Source organism: Amaranthus tricolor, chromosome 13, assembly GCF_026212465.1.
Source record: "Amaranthus tricolor cultivar Red isolate AtriRed21 chromosome 13, ASM2621246v1, whole genome shotgun sequence".
NCBI classification, from domain to species: Eukaryota; Viridiplantae; Streptophyta; class Magnoliopsida; order Caryophyllales; family Amaranthaceae; genus Amaranthus; species Amaranthus tricolor.
Genome location: NC_080059.1, coordinates 8,181,775 through 8,199,752, shown reverse-complemented (window position 1 = coordinate 8,199,752; position 17,978 = coordinate 8,181,775). Strand labels below are relative to the sequence as shown.

Sequence of the window (17,978 nt, the reverse complement as noted above, 5' to 3'; positions counted from 1 at the left end):
GGCGGAGGCACAATAGAAATTTAGCTCATTTGATACCAATTAAAACTCAAAAACTTCGAAAATTTTCCTATAGTGAATTTGTAATATATTTATATTTTCTTATAAACTTGACTATTTAAACTCACTAACTTTTCATAATTACATTTTGACCCTTATAAATTTATTTTCTGAATTCGCTACTAATTGACTTGTCGCCCCTTTGATGCAAGTTCGATTTAGAGTAGCCTTCTGTACATGGTGTTAACTATCCTTTAGTCTCTTGGTTGGTTGAGTCGATGACTTGTACATTCAAGCTAATGACTTGTTCGATCATTCGAGTAGGCTTCTCTTACTTGCTCTTGACAACTACAAAAGATGACACAACTCTTGCAATAACAATTTAATTTAGTATTCTATGACTATCACACTTTAAGGACTCTTTGGCCGCATCTTTTTTCATGGATATGGGTTGCCATCTCCAATCTTCCTTCCTTCCAGAGACTATGATCATAGTTTCTATAAGTGGAATACATTGGGTATAATAATGATGATAACTATCCACTTAAATTTGTTGGGTTGCTAATGTAAATGGAGTAATAACATTTCTCTTCCATTGTCATTATATATATCTTACTTTGAAACAAGGAGAGGCTGGAATTTGAACATCATGTCCTAATTATAAAACAATACATTGTAAAAGTGAGGATATGAAGCAAACTAAATTTAATTACCAAAACTCAAAGAGTCCCTCTATTTATAGTAAACTTCAACTTCACCACCCAAAAAAAAACATTAACAATAACAAATCATCCACCATCCAGAAAAAATCTCATCCCAGAAAACAAAAACAAACAAAAAAAAAAAGTTCTTCCCTTCAATCCCAAAAAATAAGAAAAAGATCACAATTTTAAGCCATTTCTTTTACACCCATATCATAATCCAAGTTTTAGGACCATTTTTACATCAAAAAAGTTTTAAAATCATTTTATTTACATAATATTTGCATAAAAATTTATGATTAAAAAAGGAAAAATAGTTAGTGATCTTGATTCTCCTATGCCAGGAAGAGGATGTCATCTTCAGGAAGATCAATAAGGCATTATGTAGAACAAGAGTTGGGAAGTGTTCCACATTTTGTAATCTATGCAATCCTAGAATGGACCCTTATAGGCTTACTCTTCCTTGATGGATTCCTTGCATTTATATCAAGTGAATTTGCAGATTTCTTTGATCTACAATCCCCTTGTGTGTTATGTACACGAATCGATCATGTTTTAACACGACATAGAACGCGCTTTTGTTACAATGAAACCATTTGTGATGGTCATAAGAAGGATTTATCCTCCCTTGCATTTTGTCATGTTCATAGAAACCTTTCTGATATTAGAACAATGTGTGAAGGTTGTCTTCTTTCTTTTGCTACTGATAAATCTTTTAATGGGGTTAGAAGTAAGGATCTTGAAGGAATGGTTAATCATGAAATGAAGGCAAGGCTTCAGTTAAGGCCTCTTTGGAGTAATTCAGGGAATGGGAATGGGAATGGGAATGAGAAATTGACTTATTGCTCATGTTGTGGGGAACCTATGAAGGTTAAGCCTAGTAGTTATGAAGAGGTTGGTAATGGAAATCCTAATTGGCTTTTACAGCAGGCTCCGGCTCCTTCGCCTCGCGGTCCTTTTGGTTCGTGGAGGGGTGAAGATGCTCGAATGACGTTAGAGTTGTCGAATATACGATGTCAAGAGATTAAGTTGTCTGAAACTACCACCCTTGAAGAGGAGGATTCATTAAGTGTTGCTACTCCATTTGGTATGTTTAATGTTTTGATTTTGTCTAACAATGTTAACATGTAAGTTCTCGTATTTCGACGGGCCAAAGGTTTATTTTTCTTTCGTTTCATGTGCGCTTTTTATTCATGTGAAGCTACAAATGATGTTTGTTAAGGAACCAATTCAACAAAAAACTTAAGCTGATGGTTAAGGTTCCAAGATATATTATATATTCTAACAGGCCCCCGTACACGAGAGTTGGGATGGTCATGGGCTCAGGACCCTGTTGGACCCGCTCCGGACCTGCCCCTTTTTTAAGGGTCTGGGTCTTAATTTTTGAGACCCATCGGATCCGGGTCGGATCTGGATCCAAAAAATATTTGACGGATCCGGGTCTGGGTCATAAGGTGAAGACCCGGACCCCAAACTTTTAAATTTTATATTATGAATTTCTGATTTCTAAATTCTAATATTAATTTTTTTATTATTAATATATAATGCCTTGAATATTGATTGCCTAATTTGCCTTCTCATTAATCTCAATCCAGAAATTATTTTGTAATGTTATGGAATATAAACTATGTATCTCATTTAGTCTTTTATATTTAATTTTTAATTATGTATTTAGACAAGTGTTTTTACGTTTTAGTAATTATTTTGTATTTGAATTCTATGGACTCGAACAAGTGTTTGTAATACGATAATAAGTTGCTTACAAAAATACAAAAAGACTCGCAAAAGGTTCAATTTTGACAAATCAAAGGCTTTGTATAAGACCCATTAAGATTCCTAGACCCGTCAGATCCGTAGGGTCTGGGTTTGGGTCTGAAAATTTTGGACTCTTAGGGTCCGGATCTGGGTCTGGATCCATAAAATTAAAAGGGTCCGGGTCCAGGTCTGGCCAGACCCGCCCCATGACCATCACGAGAGCCTTTGGGCTAGAAGTGTAGATGCAGCACAGTCTCTCCTCAAATCTGACGCTTAATATTCCACTTTTAAATGAGGGATGGTTGAGATTCGAACCCGTAACCGCTTGTCACGCTCGCTTCCGATACCATGTCAAAGAACCAATTCAACTAAAAGCTTAAGCTGACTATTAAGGCTCCAAGATATGTTATATACTCCACCAAGGGTCAATTAGAAATAACTCTTGTTCTTACTAACAAGAGTAACTAAGGCTGCGTATACCCAATGATTCTACGATTATAGTCAATCAGAAACAACCTCTTTGTTTTTACAAGAACGCATCTGATATCTCAAATCCACCTAGGTAAAGAGATGATGATTGAACTTTTGACATGAATTATTTGATTGCAGCAAGCAAGGAAGAAAGCAGAGCAATAACAACACCAAGGCCAACAGAAACTGATGAATCAATAATAGAAGATTTTGGTAGAACACTTTCCTTTTCAAGGGGTAACAGATTCTTCGGCATAAGCGATTCAGCAGCTTCAAGTCCAAGGTACGCGAACAGAATGCCTAGAAAATCACTCATCGAAAAAGTAGAACTCGGTTCAGACCCTGTCGAGACAATCACAGGTAACGAAACAGACACAGAAATCATCCTGACCCGTCTAAAGAAACAAGTGCGGTCAGACAGAAAGTCACTTATAGCACTTTACATGGAGTTAGACGAAGAAAGAAGTGCAGCAGCAGTAGCAGCAAACAACGCGATGGCTATGATCACAAGACTACAAGCCGAAAAAGCGTCAGTCCAAATGGAAGCCTTACAATATCAAAGAATGATGGAAGAACAAGCAGAGTATGATAAAGAAGATATTCAAATGTTGAAGGAGTTTGTGAATAAAAAAGAGGATGAAATTAGAGAACTAGAAAATGAATTAGAGCTTTATCGCGATAGATTTGGACTTCCTCATGTTAGTCGAGGTGATGGGTTGGAACGATCTCAGTCGTTCTCATCGATTACTGAACATGGAAGTCCATTGTTTAGTATTGTTGCTACTGATACTGAAATGGATGTGAATGATCATATTTCTGATAAGAGTGGTAGTGGATCATCTTTTGGTGAAGGTGAACATAATGGACTTAATTATCAAAAGGATGAATATTATCTTGGGGGGTTTTCATATCAGGATTTTGAAAATGCTGATCCAAAGAATGGTAATCATAATCATCATGATGAACATCATAGTGAAGGTGATCATGACATGGATGTCCATACTTCAATTGGTAATGAAGAAATTATAGGTACTTGATGATTCCCATTTCCCTGCCATAAATTTTGTTGTGAGCTTTTGCTCCCCCACCTGCTTATTGGCCATGGCCATCGATTAGCAAGAGCAAAGCGGTATATTGCTCAGGGTCTTAAATTTTTTAGGGTTCAAAACATACTTTTCATATAAAAGATTGATATTAACTTGAATTAACTTTAGGTATAATTTATATGTTTCGCTAAGTAACATGAGTTATTAGGACTTTTTTTTATAAAATAGTTAAAATATCAACACAAAACAAAACGAGTATAATACTAGATTATTTTATTACGCTTTAAATTTAAAGGGTTTTTTTTTTTTTTATTTTTCGCTCTACGAACTCAATAATGAACGAGACAACCCTATTAGCATCACTATTACCAACTGACTTATAAACTAGCTTATTAACCAAAAAAAAAAAAAAAATTTTTACAAAGAATTTTCCCAAAAGAAAAATGAAAAATTACCATGAATAAATTTTTCGCTGATTTCCCTACAATAATACCAACTTTTAATTAATTAGGAATAACGCCAATTTAGGGGGTTTTTTCCAAGAATAATATCAACTTTAGTTTATTGACTAATTTACCAATATTTTTTGTCTTATGATCTCCTATAGTTTGATTTTTAACAAGTTAGGGATTTTCTAGGGAAACACTCCTAAGATGATATTATTCATCGTTAATCAAAAGTTGATATTATTGTAGGAAAATAAGCAGAAAATTGTATTATTGCTAGTAATTTTTCCAAAGAAAATCTAAGTTTTTTAATTTGATTTTTGATATTTGATTTTTATTGTAAGGTAACTAAGATATAGACATCAGGAAAGGATATATTAAAGAACTAGGGGAGAAGATGAGGGCACTTGAAGAGGAAGGTACTTTTTTAAAACAAGTTCTCCAAACACATAAAGAGGAAAATATTGAACAAAGCAAAGCAAATGTGAGAATATGCAAAAATCCTGGTACATGGGTCCCATCCCATTACAGCCAATTATCTGTATTTCATCCTGATCTGTTTGGACTTGGTGCTACTTTGTGACTCTTTCTTAACAATGAAATATGAGAACATCTAATCAAGTTAATTAAGACTAAGCTAAAATGTAATTATACAAAACATGATGACATAATGTATCTTTTTCCAAGATGTAAAACTTTATTCTGTTACAGTTTTGGATTATAATTAACTTAAGGAAAAATAAAATTTTAAATTATATGCATTATTTATTTATGTGAAATTATTGGTAATGCTTATTGTTAAGGGTCAGATTGGTTTTTCCTTACACAATGGTGGTAGGCCGGGCCCACCATTGTTGCGATATATGACTAGGTTGTGTTGATTAAGAGGTAGAAGGTTGATTTTTAGTCCATGTAATAATTTTGAATCTGTTGTTCTTTCTTTTGTTCTTAGCACGGCCCTGACCTTCTTCCCTCTCTTTGACAACTTTAACATTTGCTTTTATTCGGTCACCTTCTCATCATCGGAGAATCAAGCTTTTAAAAAATAATGTTGTTGCGTACATGTGTTTGCTTTAACAACTTGTATTGTTAACTTTTGAGAACATTTTGTGTGTATGAGTTAATCGTGTGGAATGTTGACTAGAAAATTTTTATTTGATGATCTGAAATTCTAATTATTTTAAATGGATTTTCTTATATTATTACAATTTATCACGACTTTTCAGAAGCTTGTTTTATTAAAGTTTGAAAAATTTTCCTATTGAAAGTCTATGCATATGAAAAATATGGAATGAATCTTAAGAAAGAAATGAGGAAATAGGATTCATGATTTTAGTTCCAAAAAGTCAGAACTCAATGAAGAACTAATTATGTGATCAACAAAGGTTGGAGTGGTGGTTGCTCTGGACAACTGTGGTGGTTTGATTGCCGGACAGTGGCATGACTGAGGTGGAAAAGGGCGGTTAGTGGTAGGAAGGGGTGGAAGGAGATGGTGGAATGAGTTCTTTTTCATTCTTTTTTATGTTCTAAAAAAAGGAAAAATGAAAATACTTAATAATTTTTTAACCAAAAAAAGCAATAAGATCACAATTAAAAAAGTTGAATAATGCGGCATGCGGGTATCATTTAGCATCTCAAAAATTTATGGACACCATTGATAAAGTGTAACACAGAATATATTGCTTAATATTAATAGAGATAAATATTTGTTGATTTTGTTGAATATTTATTTTTTATCCTTATGTTAAAAAAATAAACATGGTTATAACATGTGTCATCAAGATTAACTCCTTTAAAATATAGTAGAGTATTATATAGATTTTCCACTCTTTCTTTTCAAATATCTCATCCAACAATAAAATAAAGAATTAATCAAGTGAAAAATCAGCTTATACAAGTTATTAGTCAAAAATACTCAATTAAACTTATTTTCTTTAGGAAGAAACATAATGAAAAAAATTAGAAATTTACCTAAATTATACAGTGCTCTTTAATGGGTAATTTATTTCTATTAATAGAATTTCTAACTCTTATATCATAAGGTAATAAGAAATTGACTAGGAAGTCATCAAAATAAATCTGATAATAATAATAATAATAATAATATTATTGTTGAACCATTACATCTTCCACCAAATAAAATTAAAGACATTTTGTTCCAATTGGCCTCTCATCACTATCAAGGAGTTAAATTTTGTAATACTAGTTTCCACTTATATTAGTTTAATTTGGACAAACAATATCTATTTATTCAAACATTGACCCCCTAATTATTTTTTGATTTTTATTTACTGTACGTAAGAAGCTTAAATTTTTTTTTTTATCAATATAGATTAAAGAATTTGTTAGAATATATAACATATTTATTTAACATGATATTAGAAGCAAGTGTTACAAGAAATTATGAGTTTAAATCTTTATTATTTGTCATATTAAAAGTTTAAACTAATGGTTAAAACCCCATAATATATTATATAATGTAATAGAATCACAAAACACTTAACTACGTACTAACACTAACCCGTTGTTCTCTACATTTCACTTTATTTATTTATTTATTTTTTACTTTGACCGCATGATATGTTCAATTAGTTTGATTTAATTATAACTAAGAAGTCCATATTAGATTTTATACATTAAGTACAATTTAATTTAAATAAACCGGGGAAAAACATTTTTGAAACGCATTCATTTTCTAAAATTTATTTTCAAACACTCTTGCAAGAGGTAGCAAATTTTACCATTATTAATCACAAATTTTTACTTGACATCGTCTTTATAAGAGACACGCCTCAAATGGACCGGCTCATTATTAGTTAGAAAAACAACTATTAGAAAAACGCGCGCTATGTAATTCTATTTGGAGTTGGTTTTATAATCTATTGAAGTTGGTATTATAACCTGTTAGAGTTGGTATTATAACCTATTAAAGTTGGTATCTAAGTTGATCTCCAAACAGGTTATGATACCAACTTTAATAGGTTATAGCACCAACTTTAAATACCAACTTTAATAGGTTATAATACCAACTTTAATAGGTTATAACACCAACTCCAAATAGGCTCAATTGGTATATAATTTAACCATGTCATAATACCAACTTTAATAGGTTATAATACATACTATTACATTGAATAAAAAAGATAAGAAATTTATGATAAATCAATTGGTATATAATTTAAACATGTTATAACAGGTCTGTTTTAAACCCTACAAAGGTTATCTGATTTACTTAAGTCAATTTTTTTTAACCAGGGATTTGTTTCAATGCCCATATAAAAGTTAGGCTCAATGACAAATCGGGCTCCGATATCATATTCTAGGACCTCAGTCAATAATTTTAATTTTTGGTTGAGTTGATTTTTTAACACGGTATTAAAGTCAACGTGACAAAGTCTCATGGATTCAAATATCATCCACCTTTCATTTCAAATAGAATATTTAGCACCATGTATATAAAGAAGACATTTGTTGCATTCATATTTTTAACATCAGTTTAAGTTTTTATTAGTTGAGTTAATTACTTGATAATTTTTTTCTTGTGTTTGAGTTCTTTTCTTTGCGTGAAGTAATTTAATTATTAACTACAACGTTACAACGTTGATGTTTATGTTCTAAATTCCAACATAAAAATATATATAATTTTTAGGTATTAACCACATTTTAAATTGTAATAAATTTGTAGATCCGGCACAAGCAAAACAATACAATGTGCTTGTTAATGATGTCTAATACCACCAAATAATTCAACACTAGAAGTTGCAATATCAACTTCCAAAACTGAAACCCACATTTATGATCAACTCAACCCATTTAAGAGTTATAATATAGAATTATTAGCTAGAAACTACCCCTATAAAGGTCTACAATGTCTACAATGTCATTAGCACATGCTAAATTACCATTTACTACTAATACAAGTCAACCAAGTTTAACTACAATACCCTAATTTATTGGAAATCCAAGCATTAGGTCAAATCAATGGATGGAGATGAAACACAAGTTGAAGTAAGAAATTAATAATTTACCACCCTAAAATCAGCAAAGACTTTACCATGGTAATTAATGCTAATAGCTAGGGTTAATTTTTTACTTTTTAGATACTTACCATGATTAATAAGACTATATATTCAATTAATCATAAATCCGACAAAATTGACTAATATGGTAACCATATTTAGAGCACTACTAAGTAGAGTATTAACTTACTTAATTGTATTATATTCTACTAGCATAGAAACTCGTGTAATGCACAAATTTATGAGTATAAAATTATAAAAATATGACTTAAAGAATAATGCAAGTATATATTATCGTGATTAAATTTATCGAATATATGACTTTTATAAAGCAAAATCAAATTAAATATTAGTTTTATTTTTATTTTTATTAAATACATCACTTTCTCATTCAATCAAATAATATCAAATTTTAGGTTAGATATATATAATAATTGCTATAATAAATTACAGGAGTATAAATACTTTACCTAATTTAGCTCTAATTTGTTAATATTATCATGAAATCAATTTATTCACTAAAATAATTTTATTTGTCAATGATCTCTAAAGTGATATTTGTCATTTTTTAACATTTTTATTAGTATGTACGATTATATTACTTAATTATTAAAAATAATAATACTAATTACAGCTAATTGTATTGCGTGTCATTCCCAATTGGTTACAATTTTAATGAGACATTAAGGGTAAAAAGATTAGGTTAGGTTGATTCCTCAGAATTCATAAAGTATTCTAAGTTTGAAATTTTAGTGTTGGGGTAGTTGAGATCTTTCTTCCCACAAAATCTGTCACTGGTTTTGAGTTTATTTTTATTTGTTTTTATTCTCTTCATTTCATATGGTCGTCTAATTATATTATATTGATATCAGAATTTATTAAATTCATAACGATGTATAAAATTTTAATTTAGTATATTGAGACAAATATAATAAGATATTATTTGATTGTGTTTTGATATTGAAATTAAGAATAAAATAAAAATTAAGAGTGATCGACAAATAGTGTTAAAAAATTAAATGAGACGATTATTCTAAATTTGAATCGGAGGGAATTTATCTTTCTCGAGTTGAGGGACTCTTTAGCCGTGCTCTTCTTTATGGATATGAGTTGTTGCCTTCTTTCCCTCCCAAACTCTACTCATAGTTTTCTGTGGGCGGAATACAATAAGTATGAAATAATAATGATATTCTTATAAATAGTAATTCAGACTTAAATTATATTTAAAAATTATGTGAAAAGGTCAAATAAAACCAATATTATGAAACCAAAGAAGTAATTATGAATTGCTAATCTGTATCCGCGTAATGACTTTTCCGTTATTAATTAAAGTGATCTTTTGGTAATGTCTCTTAAAACTTTAAGTGATCTTTTGTTAGTTTAAAGAAGAAAACTATATATAGTTTAAAGAAGAAAACTATATAGGAATTTGTTGTAATATTTAGGCAAAGTTTTATATATAATAATCTCACAACTAAGTGTAATATCTAGTCTATTTGATTGTCGGAATCAAATTGAAAGTGATAATGAAAAATTAGAGTAATTTTGGTAGATAAATTGTTTGATAAGCTTATTAATAATCATGTTTATCTGCTTCAATCACATTATAGTCTTCACAAAATTTATTCTTGTGCATTACTATTTTAAAATGTGGTTTTAAATGATAATTAAAAATTGTGAATTTTTCATAATCAAAGTTTCATCACCTTGGGAATGAAATGCTACATTTCATAAAAATTTATACTTATAAATCATTTCATGAAAATTTATACTGTCAGAATCGGATAATCATCATTGATCTTATTACCAGGGAATGAAATGGTATTGCTGCTTCCCGTGACGACAATAAGTGTTGAAAGAACATCAATGTTTTAAGCAGTCCATAATCACATACCAAAAAGGATGGGAGCAAGCTAGAGCACAGGGTGATTAAATGAGTCTTTGTTGGGTATATGACATACCAAAAGAATATCAATGTTTTAAGCAGTCCATAATCACATGTATATCAAGATGGTCTATGACTTCTTTAAAAACACCTTTTACTATGAACACCTCCAATGTCATTAGGGAGTTATAATGACCATCTAAGTTGATTAACATATTAAGAGGTACTACTTTAGGATATTATTAGTCTTAATCACTTTAATTTTTGTTTTTTTAATGCTTATAGTCCTCATATATTTTTTACTAATTTTATTTTAATATTTTTATAATGCTTTTAATATGTATATGTTTCACACTAAATTTATATAAATATTTTTAAATTTTTGGATCCCCATATTTTTTCTACTGATTATATATATTTTATATATTTTTTTCCAATAATTATTTTATTATTAAATAAAATAGTATCTCCACCATATTCTAAGTTTAACTTTTTTTTAATTCCCATAAACATTTTTATGGTAACATCAAATAGCTAGAAACATAGAAACAAAGTGATTATTTTTTTAAAGAACTAGATAGTTCCATGTATAATCTATTCATATGATATCTTTTTGTTTTTCTTAAATATTTTGTGCTGCATTGCACTGGTTCATCATAATCGAATTGAGCAACTATTATTGACTATTGTTATTATTATAACAATTAACTAGAATCTCACAATTCTTCACAAAATACTAATACTACTATAACTTTATAGTTGACAAAAAAATATAATAAACTTAGTGATTTGAACAATTAAAAATGAGTTGTCTGAAATTAATATGTATGGATAGTTGCTAATTGCTAATTAACTTTATGGTTGACAAAAAATTACACCCATTGCTATATATAGCTACTAGTGACTACTACTTAGTAGGCTGTAGCTCAATTACCCCGAGATCAAAACAATGGACAAAAATATACCTACTATATATAGAATTTAGAAAATATATTGTTGTGAATGGGGTATGCCAATGGTGAAGAAACAATAAACAAACTAATACAAAGTAAACTACAAAAACAGAGCACAATAGTAGAAGAAGCAAAACACACAATGCTTACTATCATTAATATATCAACATACATCAATGAGAAGCCTCACACAAGCTTTGAGAACACACTCACAAAGCAAAAATCTCACCTTTAATGGTGGTCTCTTACAAACAACCTAATACAAAGATGAAGGAATTCTAATGGTGTAAACCCTAATTGCCTCATTTGTATTAGTCTCTCCTCTTTTCTAATGATATTCTAAGACTCCTTATATATTCATAAAACATATTAGAATAACCTAGGACTAAAGGGCTTAAAGCCTACAAAAAATCGGAACAAAACAGAAACTGATGCGCGAAGTGACCTGCTACTCGCTCGCCTGGTCGAGCCACTGACCAGTAGCTGCTGTCTGTCTCCTCTTGCTTGGCTCGATCGAGCCACTCATGCTCGATGGGTCGAGCAGCCTTCAAGAGGTCCTAAACCTCGTGCCTTGCCTTCACTAAGACACTTCAAATCATCACCATCAATCACTTCATTAAGTGAACCAAACCTTACCGCTCCATATCCCATGGCACACCTCACACCACTCTCAAGTGTGCAAGGCATGGCATGAGCTATGAGGTGCTCAAAGTCGTCATCAATATTGTGGGAATTGGTTCTTAATTCAACATATATATATATATATATATATATATATATATATATATATATATATATATATATATATATATATATATATGAAGTAAATAATCTAAATATGTGAAATACATAACATACAATAATTACTTTGTTATAATTTAAATTTTTTTCGGTACTGGATTAGAATATATAATATATTTTGAGGCCTTAACCATAAGCTTAAGTTTTTAGTTAGGTTAGTTCCTTGATATAGTATCAGAACCATTGTAACAAAAATATCACTTGTCCGAATCTCAACCACCCCTCGAACTCAAGTGAGATACTTTTCACCAGGTATGAGGAGGCAAGTACTCAAGCCCAAAAGTCTTTCATATGAGGAGGCATGTTAGGGTATATAACATAACATGGGCCTGATCAACCACAACCTAAAACTTTTTGTTGATTTGTTTTTTCACCAAAACTTGGCCGAGACTGTCCAAATTGAGACCAAGAGTGGACCGACCCAATTCGCATGTGTAACAACATCACACGTTTTTCCTTGTTTTTTCATTTTCTGAGCATTTATTAATTTTGACCTTAAAGGTATCAATTTTGACCTTAAAGGTATCAATTTCAACGTAAAGTAATACTTAAACATAACAATTAAAGTAAAAAAAATTTCAATTTGAACCTATATTTGATCAATTTTGACGTTAAACTGATCAATTTATACCTAAATATGGTTCTGTTTCACAATTTTAGAACGAATTATATAAAATGGTATTATTCTATCATTCTATGGATGAATTTCAAACAATAAATGAATGGTCAATAAAACTATCAATAATAGTGTTAAAACTATAAACATATTAAATTTGAACTAAATGCTATACAGTATATCTATACAATTTGAATACTTTTTTTTAAACAATAATTGAAGATTAGAAGTTCAAATTGAGTTAGATTATAATACATCATTGTCAAATTATATGTCATAATTTAACTATTAACATATTCAATTTGAACTAAAACCTATACACTATCTTTATAGACTTTGAAATACTTATTTTGAAAACGGTAATTGAAGCTTATACGTTCGAAATTGAGTTAGATCATAAAACACCAATTGTCAATTTATGTGTCATAATTTAACTATTAACATATTCAATTTGAACTATTTACAAATATATATATATATATAAACGTGTTGAGGAAAGAGTAATATCACTATTATTGATCTATGATTAAAGAGTTCTTATGTTCCATTAGAACCATTATGTTGCATTGAATAAAAGTACTTGTATTGTATAATGTTTTAATACTATTATTGATAGTGTTATTGACCATTCATTTGTTGTTTAAAATTAATCCATAGAATGATAAAATAATACCATTTTATTAACTTTGTTCTCAAATTGTGAAACAGAACCATATTTAGGTAGAAATTGATAAGTTTAACGTCAAAGTTGAAATTTTTTACGCTAATTGATTTGTTTAAAGTTTACTTTAAGCCGAAATTGATAACCTTTAAAGTCAAAATTGATACCTTTAAGATTAAAATTGAAAAATGCCTAGAAAATGGAAAAAACGAGAGAAAGCATGTGAGGTTGATACACGCACGAATTGGGCTGGCCCACTCTTGGTCTCAATTTGAGACGATCTCGGCCAAGACCATCTGTTTTTTTTTTTTTTTTTTTTTTTTTTTTACACAAGTTAGACTGAGTGAAAAGAAAGACTAAGGAAATGATAATGATAATCAAACTTAAATTCCTTCATAGGACATAATAGTACGCATTTCAACTGTGACAATACTCAATTCGTTCTCATAATTAACGTGAATCATTTTGTCGTCATCATCATCATCCAACCCAGTATATCCCTCTCATAGAAAAAACTATGGACAGGGTCTGGGGAGGGAAAGACGGCGGTAACTCAAACCCATAGAGGAGAGCGTGGCCAAAGGAGTCCCCCGGCTCGAGAAAGATACGGAAACGTAGCTACACGTGAAAGATAAAAGACTTATAAATAAAAAGTAGACCCACCTACAAATTAAAAAGAAGGGGACAAAAAAAATAATAAAAGAAACGAGAGGATCAGGATGGTAAGAATACAAAGAGATAATTTACGAGGGCATTAGTAATCTAAAACATGCATATGACACCTCCAACTACCCCAATCCCTAGTCAGGCCCTCAGAGAGGTTTAATTCACGCAAGTCAACTTTTATCTGCTCATCCCAATTTCTCACGTGTCTTCCTCGACTCCTCTTATCATCTACTATAATGCTTTCTACTCTCCTCACACAGGCGGCAAGGGTCTTTCTCTGCACATGTCCAAACCACCTTAATTTATTTTCGCGCATTTTCCAAAAAAAAGAGCTACTCTTAGTTTGTCTCTAAACTATTGGTTTCTAATTCCATCCATCAAGATATGTGAATCATTTTGTATCTGAATATAATTAAGATATAAGATATGGTATATATTATATATTCCATGTTTGATTCAACTGTATACATATCTCCTTAAATGAAGAACATCACAAATCACAATATGAAATCTAGTTGATAATAACACAAAATGAGACACACTAATTACTATATATTACTACATTCTATTATATATCCTAATTATATCTCAATTCTCAAATATCAAATTATTGTATTATAGCAGTAACCGACAATTAAGACAACTGGATCGCGGTTTTGATTCAATTACGTGTATAAATTTCCCAATTAATCAATTGCTTAATATATAAACTATTTAGGGATGGAGCAAAAATTGATAAATTCATTGAAATGATGTCATGTGCAATTTTACAACATTATGATATTTTTCTAAAAATTAATTTGTCTATTTAAACACTTAATACGTATTACGTAATTTAATATTGAAGCCCCAAACTTTACAATCGAATATATTAAATATGATCAGAACCTCCATTTCTGTATGTATATGTGTGAATATTTCTATTAAATTGTTCATAAAATCTAAGTAGACGTTACGTTAACCTTTTCCCTGATATGTCTCATGCATTTGCAGTTTAGGTACGTAATAGGGTATAGGGCTGGAGTAGTAGCCAACAGTGTAATTGCTCTCAGTGGGTAGAAAGTGGGTGTTATTAGGTAATAATTCTTAATCATAAAATTATGGATTAAAATAAAAATCGTCATTAAATATTTTAGTTGAAGTATGTTAAATGAAAACTAGATCTTGTTTTAGTTGAAGTATGTATCATTTTTTCAAGCTAAAGTTCGTTTAGATTTAATTTTGGTTGTCCAAGCCCCTCTATAGCCCTCATCTTCTTCGATCCAAGTCTCGAGTTTAATTGATCCCTTATCTCTAGTCCCTTCTTTTCTCGTAACCTACCTTATACGAGCTAAAAAATAAAAAATAAAATTAGATTAGAGTATGTTAAGTAAGCAATATATATATTTAAATAATATTATTGTCGTTGCCTACTTGGCACACACACAATTCCAGTTATGGATATCTGATATAGGTCATTAGAATAATATAAAGTTAGTATAGAATAGTATCAAGTTGAAGCCTTTGAGCTAGGTAGGGTTAATTATTTTGTCGTTTTCCAACTCGTATTGCTCTATAAATAGGGTTGAACTTCATGGACTTGTATGCATTCAAGCAAAAAAGTATAAGAGTGTGTTTGAGTGAGTGAGTTGAAATCATGGGAAGGTTTTTGAAAGCTTTAGGAACGTCCTTTTTAGTGTTGACACTTGGTGTGTTGTTTGTGGGGTTAGCGGAGGGAAGGCGATTGGAGGAGACAACCAATGTGGGTAAGGAGGGTTGTGAAGAAGGGGGTTTAGGTCCATTAGGAGGTGGTGGTAAAGGTGGTGGGTATGGAGGTGGAGGTGGCATCGGTGGGGGTTATGGAGGCGGTGTAGGAGGAGGTCATGAAGGTGGTTATGGTGGCGGTGCTGGTGGTGGTGGTGGTGGTGGTGCTGGAGGTGGCTATGGAGGAAGCCATGGAGGAGGAGGTGGATCTGGAGGAGGTGTTGGTGGTGGTTACGGAAGTGGAGTTGGAGGAGGTTCTAGTGGTGGTTATGGAAGTGGTACAGGAGGAGGTGCTGGTGGTGGTTATGGAGGAGGTGCTGGAAGTGGCTATGGAGGAGGCCATGGAAGTGGTGCAGGTGGTGGTTATGGAGGAGGGAAAGGTGGAGGTGTTGGTGGTGGAGTAGGAGGTGGTGCAGGTGGCGGCTACGGAGGAGGACATGGAAGTGGAGTTGGTGGAGGATATGGCCATGGAGGTGGTGCTGGTGGTGGTTATGGAAGTGGTACTGGAGGAGGCTATGGAGGAGGTGCTGGTGGAGGACATGGAGGTGGTTATGGTGGAGGAGCAGGCAGTGGTTCTGGAGGAGGAGCTGGTGGTGGCTATGGAGGAGGAGCTGGTGGTGGCTATGGAGGAGGTTCTGGAGGAGGAGCTGGTGGTGGTTACGGAGGAGGTGCTGGTGGAGCATCTGGTGGTGGCTACGGAGGTGGCGCTGGTGCAGGCCAAGGAGGAGGATATGGAGGTGGTGGCTACTAAGGAACATCACTGATCATGTAAACGAACAAAGTGATAATTCGTTCAGAACTAAATCGTAATGTTTTCATTATTAGATCAATGATAGTAGCTAATTAGGTATTCTAAGCCATTTATGCATGTGCATGTGTATGCATGTAGCCATGCACATGCATTGTTAGTTCGTTATACGTAAAAAAAGAAATAAGTTGCATTCTACTTTTTCTATTGTAATTGTTTGCTTTAATTTTTAACTTTTAGAACATGTTGAGCAATTATTTGGAGTTTATATCAAATATATCAACCAATGTACTACTGCTTTATATATAATTGCATTGTTTTTGCATTTATTTTTCTTATCAGTTTCGGTATAAGTTATAATCATATATGATTTATTCATTCTACTAAATACATAAAAAAAGTTCAAATCTTACACTCATCCTAATGCATGATTTCATTATTTTTATTAACCGCATAACGAAATAATAATTGATAATATAAGAAGGTTCTTCCGAAAAAAAAGTCGATATAACAAGGGCTAATTAGATTAATAGCCTTTGATTTATTACTTAAATAACTTTTTTATGATTTTGAATTCACAATTTTGTAGAAATTAAATTAGATTTAAATATATAATCTAGAGGATTTTCCTAGAATAATAAAAGGGATTAACTAAGTATTTATCGTCTAAATTAAAAAAATATTTGGATTTTTGTAAGTGAAATTATGAGAAGACCTCATATGACATATAATAATTTTTATTTTGTACCACTCAGAGCTTGTTTAAAGTGAAAGATCTGAAAGATTATTACCACATCCACATGTTTGATATCAATATATATAAGGGACACACAGATTTTCTTTCATGTTGTTTGGGTAAAAAAAGAATACTAACCTTAATTTTTCAAATCCGTAGCTACAATATAAAAAAAAATTGCTACAAATAAATAATTATAGAAAAAATTAATAATCACAAAAATATCTCTCAAAAACAAACGATACCATCAGTTCATCACAATCTGATATTCATAACAAGATCCATTTAAATATAAGAATAACACCTAAAAATTGAATACAAAATGTCCAAACTTGTCTATATATATATATATATATATATATATATATATATATATATATATATATATATATATATATATATATATATATATATATATATATATATATATATATATATATATATATTACTTAAAAGAAATAAAGAGAGAGTCTATTATTTAATTTGATGGTTGAAATTGCTTGATAATGTACTAGAAATATACAGTAACATTAGATAATTTTGCAACTTTGTTTTACAAATTAAGGTAATTATACTTATTACAAAACGAAAAGACTATTATTAATCTCATGGTTGAAATTGCTTGATGAAAAAAATTGGCAGATTTTGCAAGTTTATTTTTCCTTCTAAAATAATGTCAAAATCTTAGCATTAAATATAAAGTCTCAACCAAAATATTGAGTTGATGGTTTGGA

General features: G+C 31.0%; 2 protein-coding genes across 2 annotated transcripts; both read left to right on the top strand.

Annotated features, from left to right (window-relative positions):
• Positions 1 to 820: 820 nt before the first annotated feature.
• LOC130797987 (probable myosin-binding protein 5) lies at positions 821 to 5,072 on the top strand. Its single transcript, XM_057660805.1, has 3 exons — positions 821 to 1,785; positions 3,063 to 3,953; positions 4,761 to 5,072. The coding sequence occupies exons 1-3, from the start codon at positions 1,050 to 1,052 to the stop codon at positions 4,766 to 4,768; spliced, it is 1,635 nt and encodes a 544-aa protein (XP_057516788.1). The 5' UTR covers positions 821 to 1,049; the 3' UTR covers positions 4,769 to 5,072.
• Positions 5,073 to 15,610: 10,538 nt separating this feature from the next.
• Positions 15,611 to 16,800, top strand: LOC130798268 (glycine-rich cell wall structural protein-like). Its single transcript, XM_057661191.1, has one exon. It carries the CDS (start codon positions 15,654 to 15,656, stop codon positions 16,509 to 16,511), a length of 858 nt encoding a protein of 285 aa, XP_057517174.1. The 5' UTR covers positions 15,611 to 15,653; the 3' UTR covers positions 16,512 to 16,800.
• Positions 16,801 to 17,978: the final 1,178 nt, after the last annotated feature.